At 35.1% G+C, this 16,069-nt stretch overlaps 1 protein-coding gene across 1 annotated transcript; it reads right to left on the reverse strand.

The window, feature by feature from the left end:
- Nucleotides 1-2,782: 2,782 nt before the first annotated feature.
- LOC116134523 (protein SCAI-like) lies at nt 2,783-9,603 on the reverse strand. Its single transcript, XM_031420217.1, has 10 exons — nt 9,184-9,603; nt 8,263-8,650; nt 7,467-7,673; nt 7,068-7,289; nt 6,071-6,137; nt 5,746-5,940; nt 5,109-5,200; nt 3,670-3,852; nt 3,452-3,588; nt 2,783-3,238 (listed from the first exon to the last, which is right to left on the reverse strand). Exons 1-10 carry the CDS (start codon nt 9,324-9,326, stop codon nt 3,019-3,021), a joined length of 1,854 nt encoding a protein of 617 aa, XP_031276077.1. The 5' UTR covers nt 9,327-9,603; the 3' UTR covers nt 2,783-3,018.
- Nucleotides 9,604-16,069: the final 6,466 nt, after the last annotated feature.

Genomic DNA, 16,069 nt, shown 5'->3' on the forward strand with positions numbered 1-16,069 from the left:
TTAATAGGAATAGGTGGGGTGGTATAACCTGAGAAGGAGCACCAAACAACTTAGAAAATTGGATTTTCAATCAAGGAATTAGAACTTGGGTAATAGATTCTATGATATGGGTTGGCGTATCTAGGTAAAATCAACACCCCAACATTGTTTAGCATTGTTTAATTAGTTAAGTTATTGGGTTTTGCTTTAATTTCATTATCATTTATTTATATTTTTTCAATTTGTTTTTAGTTTGTTAATTTTCCATCAATCCAATTTATTGTTGCTTCAATTAGGACTTGAACTAGAGAAATCAGATCTTAGTAACACTATCCTCGTGGAAACGATACTCTACTTATCACTTTATTACTTTTTGCAACTAGTGCACTTGCTAAATATGCATATGAAATAATCACGTACCAAGTACCCTATTAGCTAGGCTGCGTCCCCCATTGTGGTTGCCACACTCGCCTTCGTGGAGTTCCGCGAGTATATACTTTGCTTCCTTAGAGGTGATGCACTTGAGGAATCGACTCGAGAAATTTCAAATGAGCTTCAATAGATCAAAGCCTCTATACCACCATCTTAGCCAAATCTATTTTCTTTGTGTCATCCAAGTGTCAGTTTCTTTTTATTTTGTTCTCTTTATGCACATCGGAAACAATTGTGTTCTTTTGAACACTTGAACTTATTGTTAATACTTAGTTTTTATTCTCATGATACGTTTGTGTTTTTGTGCTTATTGGTATATAATGCATTTCTTTTCATCATTCTTATGTGTCATTACGATTGTGTTGATGTGTTGATATCTTTTTGCTTAATGACAAAAAGGGGGAGAGATATAATGCATATTTGAGTTTGATTGTGTGAGATACTAAAATATCTTTTGAAATGAATATGTTTTTCTTCTTTGATCTTCAAAAAGAGTATTACATTCTTACTTGAAAAGAATAATGAATATGCTTAGTGTAAGGGGGAGTATTATGCTCACTTTATTTTTCGAGTATGCATATTCTAAGGTGGAGCTTGTCAAATTTTGTTTTTGGCATGTTGTGTATGAACTTATATTATTATTTGAAACTTAATAATTGCTTGGAATTGTCATCAATCAAAATGGGAAGATTGTTGAACCCTCATGTATTTTGATGTGCCAAAACTAATAAAGAGTTAATTGATTTCTAACAAACATGCTTAGGTATGGCAAAGAGTCTTTAACCAAAAAACAAAATGCAATTTTTCCTTTTGGAATGATCGTGCAGGATAAAGGAACGACTATTCCTTTGTATTAAAGTTGCCTAGATGCACTTTCCTCTTAGCACGACAATGTTTCATGTGACCATACATGCTTCTATCCAAAATGGAACCAAGTCGCTCACATCAGCACGCCCGTTCCATCCAAGTCAAAAGTCAAAGTTCTCAAAACTCAAACTTTTCGCGCCTTTGACGTATAGTGGAAGACAAGCCTTGAAGACCAAGTTAAAGATTCAAGTATCAAAAGTGGAACAACCATTCTCCGTGGTGGAATGATCGTTCACACTCAAAGATCGCTCTTGGTTAAACGTCCTCGTTCTAGGTAGTCTTCATACTACTGGAATTTTTATGGATTTTAAGGAGCCAATGGTCAAACTGTTCCTCGTGGTGGAATGACCATACCAGAAACCCTAAAGTTGTACGAATTGATCGTTGGTGTCAAGAACGACCGTTCACAATAATGGAACGACTGTTCCTCTGTGTCTGCAGGCTTTCAGACATGCATTAAATGCAACAACAACTCTTTGCAACCAAGGGAGAAGTCAAGCTTAAATAGAGCACTTCAATGCTTAGAAAACCAGAGAGAATATCAAAGATTCAAGTCATATCCAAACATTCTCACATAATCCCTTGAGCTCAAAATCCAAATCAAAGAATCACTCTCTTGTACCCATTCGTTATCCTTTGAGAGTATTGTTCTTATTTTGTTTTCAAGCCTAAGTTAAGAGGCAATTTTTTTGACACTTTTTATCAAACACTTTATGGGCGAAATCTTGTAAATCTAGATAGGAAATCTTGTCAAACTATTGTAAATACAAAATCCTGTGAAAACTAGTGTAAAGGCGAAATTTGATTCTAGTGGAATTTCAAGGAGATTGCCTAGAAGAAGTAGATGTAGAAGGCTTGTGGATAGAACTCCGAACCACTATAATCTCTAAGCATTTATTCTCTTTCAACTCATTTATTACTCATCTTATACTTGCACCATCATCATCATACTCAAATTTATTACTCACATTCATATATACATCTCTCTCATTTGTTGCTTATTATTGGTTACCCTTTAAATCACACTCATTCATTGCTTATCATTTGTTTAGCATCATACATATTTATTGTATATCCTATTCACCTCCCTGCCCCTTCCCTCCCCTAATCCTCTAGGTCTAATTTACCATATATGGTTTTACAGTGGAGTTTAGACTAAACATATAAAGGATTCGTACCATTCAAAATTTCAATTTTCGACATCTTCATTAATTTTTTTTTATTTTTTTTATAGGAAACATATTATATTTCTGTTGTACCTACCTTGACCTCTTTTGTTTTGTTTTGGCTTTTTTTTTTTTTTTTTCCTGTTTTTATATTTAAAAAAATGGTATAATAATAGCCACTCGCTTGTCTATTTTATTTTTTAAGCATAAAAATAGAGAAAAAAAAATTCATTCATTCAAATAATTACATATAATTAAATAATTAAAAATACTTAACTTCATATAATTTCATTATCATACAATGTTTTAAGAAAACAAAAATAAACAAATTCTCACAATTTCAAACTACAATTTAAATTTCTGAATTTACTTGTAAAAAAAATACACAAAAGGAATCAACAATTTTCAGCTTACAAGCATCCCAAGCTATTGTGTTACAGGAGATCATAAATTTCCAAACACAATTGGGAAGAGGATAACAGAAGAAAAAGAGATCGATCATCCCTAAGTGCTTAAACCAGCAGGATTGTTAGAACAGCGAAAATGCAAAATGAAAATTCACAAACTCTACATGTCAATGTTCTGTTTCTCTACTCTCCGGAAGCACAATTCCTTCTAAGAAAATAAATTTATTGGTTGCACCAAATATGTTGGCCATCTGTAGAACTACAGTTTGAGATATCTTCGACATTGGGAGCACAGACTCTGGAAGACAAGGCATACACTCCGGTTGAAATTTCTTCTTCTCAAAGGTTGGTGCATACAGTGTCAAAACTGTCCAACAAAATATGAATCTGCAGAAAGAAAACGATTTTTATACCATAATTTCGTTCATGGAATTGTAATAGTAAGAGAAACTCAGTATCAGGAAAGAATCATGCTACGACAGATGTTCTTGCAAACAAACATAAACATTAACCAATAGTTTTTCATCAGACAACCTTTATCATGTGCAGATGCAAAATTTCAATCCTGCACAATGAACAAGAGAGAAGATTAAACAGTACCTCAAAAGAAGTCTCCTTAAAAATGGATCACTTAAAATCTGTGCCCATACGTGATCAAGATCATCTGATGTTGCCAAAGTTGATCCCCAGTCATTCAATGATGAAGAAAGAAGCGTCTCCGCCTTCTTATATTTATCCTGAAGAAAATTTTCCTCTTTAATTAACAAACGAAATCAATTGATAAATATGAAGAGAAAGAAGGGTTGATTCCTACACACCATCTCAATTTCAGAACCTGAAACACCAATCAACAAACAGAAGGCCTGCAATGGGGCTGTGAGAAAAATGGTAAATAGGCTACCACTTGGGCTGCGAGAGAAATCAGTACCAGCAATGAGGATTGAACTACTTGGCGATAGGAGCATTGCAGCTGGCTCTCCCTTCTCAGCTCCACTTATAGCCTGCAAAATTTAAATGCCATGATGACATGTAATTAGCATTAAGATATTTTTATGTGACATTCTGAGACCTGTATAGATCATTCAAGATGGACCATTAACAGTTTATATAGTTTAAAAATGAAGAACATATAATCACTTCTTAGAAGTCACATACTAAAAGTTATTCATGCAAGGACTGCAACATTAGATAGAATATTGACAGCATGAAGAAACAAAAACTGGTCATGACATTAACAGATCAATCAGCATTTAATTACACAACCTCTTTAACTGCTCTCTCTCTCTCTCTCTCTCTCTCTCTCTCTCTTATATATAATGAAGAAGCATCTTCAACCTATATATTAATATCTCAATGAGTAGAAGCCTCCCTAATCTCAAAGATGTTACTCATATCTTTGCAAGCAAAAAGTATGTAAATTACACAGTGAATAGCAGAAATAATTTAAAATTGTGATTTGATGGACATAAAAAATACTCCTATATTGGCAGCAGTTATTGAAGAACCCCAACCCAAGCGTTTTTTTGGTATGAAACTTAGAATATTACTAAAAAAGAGTTACATGTATGAAATACAACACATGCCCACAAGATAGCAACGTCATGACACAATTTCCATGATCTATTACTTTCCTCAAAAACTCACTCTAGAAGCTTCCACACAACCACCCAAAGATTTATCATCCTTTTTGTTGCCGCTAATTCACGGGGAGAGAAATGTCACCTCCACCATTAGCGTAGCGACACACCAGTTCAAAATATTGTCAACCAGAGTAACAATATAATATCATCACTGTTGATTCCGGTAATGTCCCCAGCACAGCAATTTCCAAATTCAACAAACCTTGCATGCCCCTACTGCTTAAACTGGTTTTGTACGGTAAAACCTATCTCCGACTTATTGTTATAGGATTATTTTGTTGGAAAATGATTTGCTTAACAAATGGCTTAATAATTTCCTGGCCACCAAAATTTTGCTTGACAAATCACAAAGCTTTGCTTTTTAGAGGATACAAATATCTCTTGCAACATTTCCTAAAACCCTTAATGAAATCACCGTATAAGTCAAAGTACCAAGATTTTTTCAATTCCACTTACATAATCTACATCATATCTCCTTTTCCAAATCCTTAATATCTGCAATAAACCTTTGCAATAATTAAACCTGGACTTAACATTCAACATAGTTATGCACGCTATTGAAAACCTCATGTAAGAATTTAAATGCAATAACAAAGAATAGGAGTTCACATACTTGCCTTAAATGATTCACTACCATCACTGTCAATTACTATGAAAAGTGGTCTTCTCGTGAAGGGAATAATATCAGAAGGATAAATGCAGCTTAATCCTGGAAAAAAAGGACTACCTGATGTCAAAATAAGCATTCTAGAATTCTGGTCATACCAATAGCGAAAATCATGGTATAAAAGAGCTTCTATGCATTACTTTGGCATAAAACAATATACAAAATGATAATGAGTCGTAATTTTGAATTAAAGATCAATAAAACCATGAAAGAAACAAAAATTTAATCAAGAATTCATAGAAGCTCTTTAACATGAAAATCATTTTGGCAATTAGCCACGCAAGTATCTTTTCTTATATTGATAGGAAACAAGGTACAGTTTGTTTTCAGTTCATAAAAGGATTTAGAATTTAGTTAACCATCACTAGTATCTAGTCGTTGTGCAGCAAGAAGCAAGGAATGAGTCATGCATTTTTATCAAATTTCATTAGCAGAAGTGAGGTTAACAAGAAAATTAATATTTGCAGAATATGATAAGAGAAATTAAGAAAAAAAATCTAGAATTGGGGTCATGTATCCAATCTTATTAACCTAATTCAGACACAGGGTTCAGGCAATCACATAGTAAGCTGAATGGAGCAGAGTACCTCCATTTCCTCGAGTACCAAACTGCAAACAGCCAGTTTGGTAACATAAACATTCTCCTCTCCTTCGCTGTAAGGTGGGGTTTGTGCTATTATTTGTCGAGCTTGATGGAGAAGTGGAGTAGGCATCTGAGGAAATGGTATGAGACTCAAAGTTCCTGTTACTGTTATCACCAGTGTTCATAGAAGGTTCGACACCTGATGGACAAGAAATACAGTTTTCAACGATTCCTAAAGCAATATGAATAATGTAAAAAGCATGACCACATCACCTATGATAAATAAAAATTCCACAATCATGTGATTTGAATAGCAGAATTTGATTAACCTGATGCAGATAAATATATTAAGAGAACACCATCTGGAGGTAGCTCCTCACAAATTGTGGCCAAAACCTGCCAAGAAAAAGCACAAGTATTGGTAATTTATAACAACACAAAAGTATAAACTGATAAAATACGGACAATAAAGGTTTTTTATTTTTTTTATTTTTGATGAGCTATAGACCACTTGACATGTGCACCTAATTGGAAGCTAGGCTTTACATATTACTGCCAGATCCCACAATATTATTTCCAACCTCCCGATTGAAAACCAAGGATCATACCATCCAATTCACTACTTGAGTTTATCTCCCTTCTAGAAAAATATAGTACATATCTATTTTGAGCACTATCGATAACACAGCATTATCGGCTCAACTCAACACCTCAAAACCTCTCTAAATGTTTCAATACTATATGACAGAAACATTGACAATTCCTCAGCCTTATCTATGATACAGACAAACCACTCAAAATTCTCCTAAATCATTGGAAAGGAAAGATGAATAATGAAGAGAGAGGTAAATACGCTGTAACTCCAGACCTGTCCAAAAATTCAAAAAGAGGCCAATTCCTTCTCTCCCTAACCAAAAATATGAATAACTAGTTTGCACAATTTTATTTGTTTTTTCAGTTTTGCTGCATCAACTCAGCTTCTTTGGACCTTAAACAAATCTCTTTTCATCTTGAGGAAAATGAATTATTGTCCATTAAAGGGAAGTTGTCAAGGAATCCTGAGTTTCCCATTTGTTAGGTAGTCAATGGCATAGAACACCCACTAGTAAATAAACAACTCTTGCTCCTCATGACGGCCTGGACCTATTTCTAATCATGGTATTTACATCTATCAACTAACCAACTTAACCTGATCACTATCAGTTTAACAAATGAAATTTATAAAGAAGAAATACATGACTTAGAATTTATGTAACCTAATAAGTCAATATTAAAGATATAATAAAGCAGGCAACAGGTTGGAAAAATTAATCTCTCACAACTCACTGCTATAAAATGTGTCACAGATGGACGATGTAAGATGGCTTTTCGTGGGTTAGGTGGTAAGGTAGGATCAGCAATATCCTGAGAGTAGTTTACGCGACTAGGCCCTGGGGCCCCATTCTGACCAATTTTAATATTATTTGACTGGAAAAATGAACCACTGGGTTCCCATTCTAGGCACTGAAGCATCCTGAAGGCATCAAGAGTGAGCTCTGAAAATTTGACCTGACCAATAAATGCATTAAAGAAAAAAGAAAATCAAGAATTGCCCAGGGTATAATTTATAATAGTATCAAGAGAACTGAGTTATTCAAACATTTCAATTTCAGAATATGAATAAAGCATCTCCCATTCCATATATTGATGACAAGAATAGAAAAAAGGATATCTTTAATACCTAACCTCATTATAGTGGTAGCTGCTCAAAATAGCATCTCGTAATCTTAAGCTTCTATTAGCAGCAGAAGTGGCAACATGCAGCAGAGCATCTGGATGAGGGTCCAGAACAAGACTATATCTTAAAGGCCTAATATTCATAAAAGCCGTGTCAGCTTTCAAAAATCTAACTATTTCCTGAACCACCAACTTCCATTCCTTAAAGTCTGTTTCCTGGAAAAAATATCATCTGAGGATCATCATTCTATCCATGACAAAGCAAGCAACTGTGAAAGAATTTCTATCACATTTCATGAAAATTCAAGAGAGAACATTCAGACATCACGTGGAATTGAATGGTTTTACAGTGCCTTGGATAACAGTCATGAAGAAACACATGGAACGATCACGAAACAATGAAAACCATCAGTACAGCTTGTGTCATATGTTCAACATTTAGACAAATGGCACTTTGCTGAGGGGTCGCAACCAATCCCAACAAATATTCAATACTTCCTGAAAGACTTAATGATAGAATAAAATAAAGTGATTTGAAAATTTGAAAAGGCTAACTTTAATGGGAAATCTAGATACACTCCACCACAGCATACAATCATTCACTCCAAAATTTCCATCTTTCTTTTCCATTGTACTTCTCTTCCCAACCCCAGACACATGCAAATGAATTTTCAAACTCCTCTTCAACAAGTATTGATTTTCAATGATAGATGTGAATAAAACATTATACAGAAAATAAAACAAGAAATATCAAGTTATAATGACCAATAAAAAGATGTGAAGAATGTTTACTACAAAAATATACCGGAAATGTCCTCTTGCATTCATCAAGCAACATTTTTAGATGATTAACCAATTGATGTACCATCTCGCGTCGGTTCAGAACTAAACACACCATCAAAAACCTAGCAAGAAATCTCAACTGTTTGTTTGCCAGATTCAAATGCTGATACAATCCATCTCTAAAATATTCCCGAGTCAATATTGCATCATAAAAGATATATGACTCAGACAGATAACTCATATCACTCGTCCGCATATATTGTCCAAAATAAAGCTGAGCTATTCGAGAGGCAATCTCCCCAATTTCCCATCTTTTAAGCCCCGCTTCAACCAGCTTCTCTCGGTTCTCTTGTTGAAACTTCCACAGCTGCGTATACACCTTGAATACCTTGTAAAAGTATGTGTCATACCTAAGAACAGTAACAAATCAAGAATAACCCACAATTTATGTTGCTCTTAAAGGCTCTCGGGCAACACAACAAATACTTAAAAAAAATAATAATAATAACTAATAGGTTCAAATGAGAAAAAAGTAATATACTAACTAATATTCCACATAATTTTATTTCTCCCACTAGGGTTTCAAAATTCTAACTCTAAATTTCAAACAAAATTAAAAATTATAGTATTGGTACATACTAATCAATATTCCATAAAATCTTCGTTTACTCTTTTTTTATTAATTTCTGTTTATTGGTATTTCTCAATTATATTGTTTCTGCAGTGCAATAACCTCATTTAAACAAGCATATATACACTACAAAAACAAAACGAATATGTTTGCTTATTCAAAAGGTTAAGGATAAATTTAACAAAGAACAATAATGCTCAAATTTACAATCAATTACTGAGGAACACTATGATTTAAGAACTTCCAAAGCAAAAATCAAGTGATATAACATGAATTAAAGAAAAAATAAATAAATGAAACTGAGAGAGTAACCTGTTGCGCTCGTAATACGGCAAGTCTCTGATCTTTGAAAACTTCTTGTCGGCTTTTTCGACGAGAGACCAATACACTTCGCTCACCGGAATATTATTACTAGAGTTGTTATTTATATTGCAATTCATGTTTTGCTGCGACATCTTAGTTTTCGGTTCGATTTCTTCAATTCATTGGATCGAATAATCGGATCGTCCACCGAAACAAAACGAAGAAGCAGATTGACCTGGAAATTAATTCTAGTAGACACGAAACACCGAGTTAATGGTGCTTTCTGTGCTTCGTTATTGTTAGTGATTGCCTGATTGGGGTTAAATCTCACCCCTATAGGTTCCGTCAATAACAGTCAAAACACACTTACACCAGATTCAGATTATTAGGTTAAACGGGAAACCCCAATCATAATCGATAAAATTTGACTTCTGGGACATCTCAAGTTTCCATTTAACAAAAATCGCCTTGAAAATCTTTTTCTTTTTTTTTGATTTATTTTTTAATTTAGAAAAATTAACGTGGCATAATTAAGATTCATTAAACATGTAAAATAGGTTAAAATAAAAAGATTCAAACATATATAGGCAAAATCATAATTAACAAAAGTTATTTAAAATTTGAAATTTAAAAATGAGCCCCACCCATTCAAATCGCTTAATCAAAACGCATTAGGCAAAAATCGATTTCTTGAACCCTAAACCCATTCTCTGCGATTTTCGGTGACTACAGTCCCACATTCTTGCAAATTTTCGATCCATTTTCAATCCTAAAGTTTCCTTTCTTAAAACCATGGCTGACATTCACAATGAGGAGGAAAACCCAACGCCACTTCGAATACTAGTGTCCGACGGCACAAGCAGTTCAATGGCTGCTCTGGTGGATCATTCGATCAGTGAAGGTGGTCCATAGGCAGAGGGGACGGCGGCGACACAACAATAGAGAGAAGAATCGCAAAACGGTTCTACAGAGGAGGAGGCCAGCGAAGAAATGGTACGTATTTTTACTTGTTTTTTTAATTGGATGAGAAAATGGATGATTTGTGCAAATTTGGGGGAATCAGCAAAGCATGCTTGCTAAGTGATGTTACTTTTTAAATGTCAAAATGGAGAATAGGAAATATTTAGGGTTTAAATGTTTTGGGAGTTTTGGTACTGTATTGTATTTTAGTTCGCCGTACCAATTCTATGCTTAGCCTTTGTTTGGTGCATGGTTGTGGTGTCAACATCTTTCATGTCACTGATGCTACTGGTTTAGATATGTGATGGTGTACTTCTCGTGTACTGCTTGTAGATGAAAAACCACTGGTGGAATTTGAATGATTAAAAGCTTTTTATTCTATCAATGCTTCTATGCGGCTCTGATTAACCTGCCAGTTTAGATCACATGTTTGAATTTGTGTGTATGTGATGTTAGTTTGATGGCCAATCATTTGCTTTCAAGAGACATGATCTAATTTAATCATTCCTTGAAGGAAGTGATATAAGAATTTGGTAGGTTTTGTTTCTTTACTTCAATCTTGAATATATCGTTAGAAGAACCTTTTACTTGCTTATTATTAACTGATAATGCCAGATCTTGTGTTTTGTGGTGAGGTTTTACTTTTCTGTTGCCCAAAATGGAAACAAGAAATTGTATTTGGTTGTTGAAACACTTGCCTGAAATTTTTCAAGTAATTGTTGATTAAATAAGAGAAAGTTCTGTATTGAACTATTGATAGATGGATTAATCAGGGGTCATTTTTATCCTGTGATGAAATAAGAGAGTGCAATTAAGTTTTTGAATTCAGTAAATTCATATATCGGTAGGAAGAAATGTATGCAAGTCGTGCTATCTGACTGAAAATGTCAACAGAAATGCTTGCTTGATTTTTAAGTTTTAGAAAGTTAGGTTTTAGAAAGTAAAGCCAAGCTTATGGAACTAATGGTGTCAAAAACTTGTGCTGTTGCCTCTATATTTCCGCATTTAGCATACATGTCAACAAGACTTGTCCAGAGGGATATGTTGTTTAGTTTTTGGAAGTTCTTGTCTATATAAGCATGAATCCATTTGTCATGATCAATCGCACCTAAATAAGCACAAGTTGGAAGAATGCTTAAAAAGGTGACATCATTATCGTAGCATTTGCCGAAACAACATTAATGCTTCTTTGTAGTGATTCATTTGAGTATAGCCAGCAATCATAATATTCCATGAAATAACATCCCTTTGCTCTGTACTGTCGCTTAAGCGATTTAAGATCACTTAAGTGATCATGTCCGAGGCAGAATCAACATCTGTCCAGATCTAATATCGCTTAAGCGATCTTTTGTATCACTTAAGCGATTCATCGCTTTTATTCTTGGTCGCTTAAGCGATTCTTGATAGCTTAAGCGATCTTGTCCGAGGAAGAATCATATGCCTAGATCTAAGATCGCTTAAGTGATCTTTTGTATCGCTTAAGCGATTCATCGCTTTTACTCTTGGTCGCTTAAGCGATTTTAGATCACTTAAGCGATCTTGTACGAGGCAGAATCAACATCTGCCCAGATCTAATATCATTAAGCGATCTTTTAAATCACTTAAGCGATTCTTCGCTTTTACTCTTGGTCACTTTCGCGATTGAGGTGATCACTTAAGCGATCATTTCTGGAAAACTCTTGGTTACTTAAGCGATATATGTGGTCGCACATATATCGCTTAAGCGATCATGATCAAAACAAAATTTTCCTACTTTTCTCCTGAATTATGTAATAACCTCTCTTTATAGAGCCAATTTCTAAATTATTATGATTGTGATACATTTCGACCTCACTCATTTTGAGTATATATCAATAAGCGCATTAATAGTATGAAGATTAGTACCAAATCTATGTTCTTCAATCCAAGAGTGAACCCAGTTGCCCAATTCAAAAGAACCCAAATGAGCACAAGTGGAAAAGACAGTAACCATTGTGCTTTCATTAGTAACAACATTTTCATTAAAAGCCTTTTTTTTTTTCTTTTTTTTTTTTTGTCATACACGTGGAAAGATTAGTTGAAAAGTTGATTGTATGATGCTTTTTCTTTGTTTACAAAGTATGTTGGTAGCCTATTAGTTGTTTTGGTTTTTTTTTTTTTTTTTTTTGCTGATATTTTGTTTATATTGATTGTGTAGATTTTTCGGAGCATAAACTATAAAGACTACGGGTTGGAGATTGTAAGCGATAAGGTACCGTATTTCCCTATAAGGGTGATAGTAAGGTCAAGTTGGGAAGTTTTTATGAGAATAAAGGGGATTTTAAAAGGAGTGAGGAATGGTGAAGATCGATTCAAAGAGACTTGTTTCAGTCATTTTTTGGATATCAGAACAAATTGGAAAAAGGCATTCTGGGGGCAAGGAGTGCATTATATATTGCTACACAGTAAAAAGCAAAAAAAAAGCAAGAAATGTGGTTCGTGGTGGATGGAAAGCCACTACGTTTTGGGATGATGGAATATGCCTTGGTGACAGGCTTAAGATGTGGGGAATTGCCAGATGCGGTTGAGCAAAAAAGAATAAAGGAAAGTAGGGCAGCCAGAAGCTTGGCTAACAAGGTTTTGCGGGGGCAAGCATCTATTATGGGACGCGATTTAGAGGAGAGGTTAGAAGAAGGTGGGCTAAGCTCTTCAGAGAAGTTCAAACTGTGCTTGGTATTGTTCTTACATTTGATCCTAATGGCTACTGACTCAACAAAAGTCGTTGATACTGATTGGGTGATGTTTGCAAGCAACTTGAACTTCTTTAATACTTATCCGTGGGGACGGGTATCATTTAAGCGAACCATGGAGTCCTTGCAACTAAAATAGATGGCGTTAAAACACTCCCAATGGGCTGGGAAGAATAGATCAAGCACGTACAATTTGTTTGGCTTCCCATAGGCAATGCAGGTAAATATTAATAGCTTTTTGTTATATTTTTTGTAATATGTGTTTGAATTATAATATGGACTATTTTTTTACAATGTAGGCTTGGATTTATAAGGTCGTCCCTGTCTTGAAGACTTCGGATGTGCGACAACAATTTCCTAGGATGTTGCGGTGGCACATCGAGAAGTGTACCCATTGGGATTATGACCAAATAGACATTGAAATTCAAGCAGCTTAGGTAAGATTAAAGGATTAAGCTTTTGAATATGCACTTGCTTTAAAATGTCACTTAAATCTGATTGATTTTGTTTCTTATTGCAGGGAGTCATCCATCCCTTTCTCACTGCTACTAGGGGTGAAGCGGAACAGCATTATGTCACATCTTTCCAACCATTGGAGAATGAAAGCGATAAAGGGATATACCGCCTAATGTGGGACCTAGAAGGGGTCACGCATGTTAGGGTAGTTGCAGGGCCACTACTTGAGAATGTGGTTGACGTTAAGGATGATGAAGCTCTAATCGGCGGGAGGGAGGAAGAGGTTTGTATGCCTCAGTAAACCAGTACAACAAGTATCGCTTTGCCGAGGCGTTGGGTCGGGAGAATGAGGTGGTTGACCTCATAAACGGTCTGTTTGGGAGTTTTACAACAGCCATTTATGAGAGGTTTGAGAAGATGTCAGAGTGAATGAAAAGGGTGGGGGAGAAAGTGGATAAGGTGGCAGAGAAAGTTGGTAGGGTGGAGGAGGAAGTTGGTGGAGTATTAAAGGCGGTTGAAGTGCAACTTGGGCTGAAAATAGAGAGCCGAAAGAGCAAGTTTGTCAAATCGCCTTACATCGTAGTAACACATGGAAAGAAGAGGAAAATGAAGCAACAAATTGAGGAAGAAGCAAAAATGGAGGAGGTTAAGGAGGTTGCTGGAGGAAGTAGGGCAGTGATAATGGAGGAGGGTGAGGCGGGAGGCGAAGAAAGCGAGGATGTACAAATGGAGGAAGGAGGAGGAAGTGGGCAAGCGAAAATGGAGTCAAAGGTCGATTTGTATAGGCCAATAGAGGAGGAAAAGAAAAAACTCTTCTATGCCTATTACAATGAATCTGGAAGTGATGCCCATGTAAAGTGTAAGACCGGGGATTATCCTCGGGACTGGTTTGAAAAGATGTTGACGATGGGCAGGTGGCTTGACGACTCGATGAGTTATTTTCGCTTAATTTTCCTTATTTTTGCTTATGTTTTCCATGAGCTATTGTATACTTATCATGTTGTTTTTATTTGATGCAGCACATCGATGAGGTATTGGCACTGATGAGGCTACGACAAACCAGTAATGGTGATCTATTATATCCTGATTGTGTCATCACCGATGTGGCCTTTGGTCAAACGCTAGTAACGACATATTGTAGTTTAATGAAAAAGGCCATTGGTAGAGGTGTAGGAAAAGGAGCCAAGCGAAAAAGATTAGGCATAGAAGACTTAGACTGCGTCCTTGATGATTTTAAGTTTGATGACAGGATCATGCAGTATTGGAGGAGGAGGAGGATCAACAAATTTCACTCATTTCAACTTCCATTACATCAAACATAACCCAACAACCTAAACAACTAAATCAAAATCATAACCCAAACCCAATCTATCATTAAATCTTTGTAAATCGAAATATAAAATCGAAAGGGGAGATACACATACCTAGACGAAATATTAGGAGGAGGAAAATGAGGATCTGTGTTGGAGAAGATGTTAATGGCGGAGGAATGTGTTAATGTGGCGGGAGGAAGAAGAAGAAGGTGTTTGGGTTTGTTTGCAAGAATTTCGACTCTTTGGGGACATATTATAATTTTTAAAAGATTACACAATTATTCATTAATCCTAATTAACCCGTAATCATGTTTAATTAAGCTTAATAAAAAACAAGGCCGTTTAGTTAACATTTACAAACTATATCGCCTTTTAATTAAATTTTAACTTCAAATGGCCTTTTAATAAAATCCCCCATCATTATCAGGTAAAGTTAACATATGAAGGGTAATGAAGTAATTTCAACGGAAATGAAATTAAAACAAAAATCAACTTAATTCCAATTCCACTTGCTCCACATCTTTCTCTTCCATTTATATTTCATAAACCTACCAAAATCTCATCTTTTAAAGTCTTATCAATCTTGTTCACGTTGTTCCCAAATTCAAAAACATTAGATGTGTTGGAGATGGATGGTGGGTGATGGTTTTTATTTCAAAAACCTCCATTATCAAACACAAATGCATAGCCCACAAAAACCTCCATTATCAAACACAAATGCACAGCCCACAAAAACCTCCATCATCAAACACAAACTCACACCTATAAATCAAACTAAAACTCAATACCCCAAAAAAGAAAAAAAGAAATTGAAACAAAGCAGTTGACAACTTGGTTCTAGTGGTAGTTGTTGGTTGATTGTCTTGTGTGGCTGGTGAAAAAAAATGTCCAGAAATAGGTGGCAAAGCCTGGTCACACCACATCACCAATGTCAAGCAGTGAAACCTAGCCATGCTGCACCGTCGACGTTAGGCCACCAGCATGCCGCTGACAATCGACTGCCAGCTCACGGTTGCCACATAGCAACTCCTTGCCACCATTGTCACCTCCTATTTGTTTGTCTGGTAGCAGATATGTTTGGGAAGAAGTAAGGTAAGAGTTTCAGATCTATTAAACAAAATTAAGGGAGAGATACTACAGAAAATAAATAAATTTTTAGAAAGAAATTTAAAAATATACAGTATTAAAAGTTAGGGAAATTTTAATTTAATTAAAATTTTAGTAGACAACTAAGCGTTCTTGTGGCACACTCTTTTTCCATTATCCTTTTCACTATCCTATCCTATCTTAAAAAATCAAAAATATATTTGTTTTAATAATTTCCAAAATCCAATACTATTTTATTCAACTTAAAACATTGACGATTACCTTTCTTAATAAAAGTTTTAAAATTAACAAAAACACCCCCACCCACTCAAGCCACTATGATACATTTAAAAATCCTAAAACATTTGTAAA

This window comes from Pistacia vera, unplaced genomic scaffold, assembly GCF_008641045.1.
Source record: "Pistacia vera cultivar Batoury unplaced genomic scaffold, PisVer_v2 Contig1081, whole genome shotgun sequence".
Classification (NCBI taxonomy): domain Eukaryota; kingdom Viridiplantae; phylum Streptophyta; class Magnoliopsida; order Sapindales; family Anacardiaceae; genus Pistacia; species Pistacia vera.

Excerpts from the sequence above, each read along its gene's own strand:
- LOC116134523 (XM_031420217.1), bottom strand. The coding sequence starts at position 9,326 with ATGTCGCAGCAAAACATGAATTGCAATATAAATAACAACTCTAGTAAT. Across the intron at positions 6,138-7,067 it reads CTGTGACACATTTTATAGCA|GTTTTGGCCACAATTTGTGA; the intron begins GTGAGTTGTGAG and ends TTTTCTTGGCAG. Across the intron at positions 3,239-3,451 it reads TTAAGGAGACTTCTTTTGAG|ATTCATATTTTGTTGGACAG; the intron begins GTACTGTTTAAT and ends TTCTTTCTGCAG.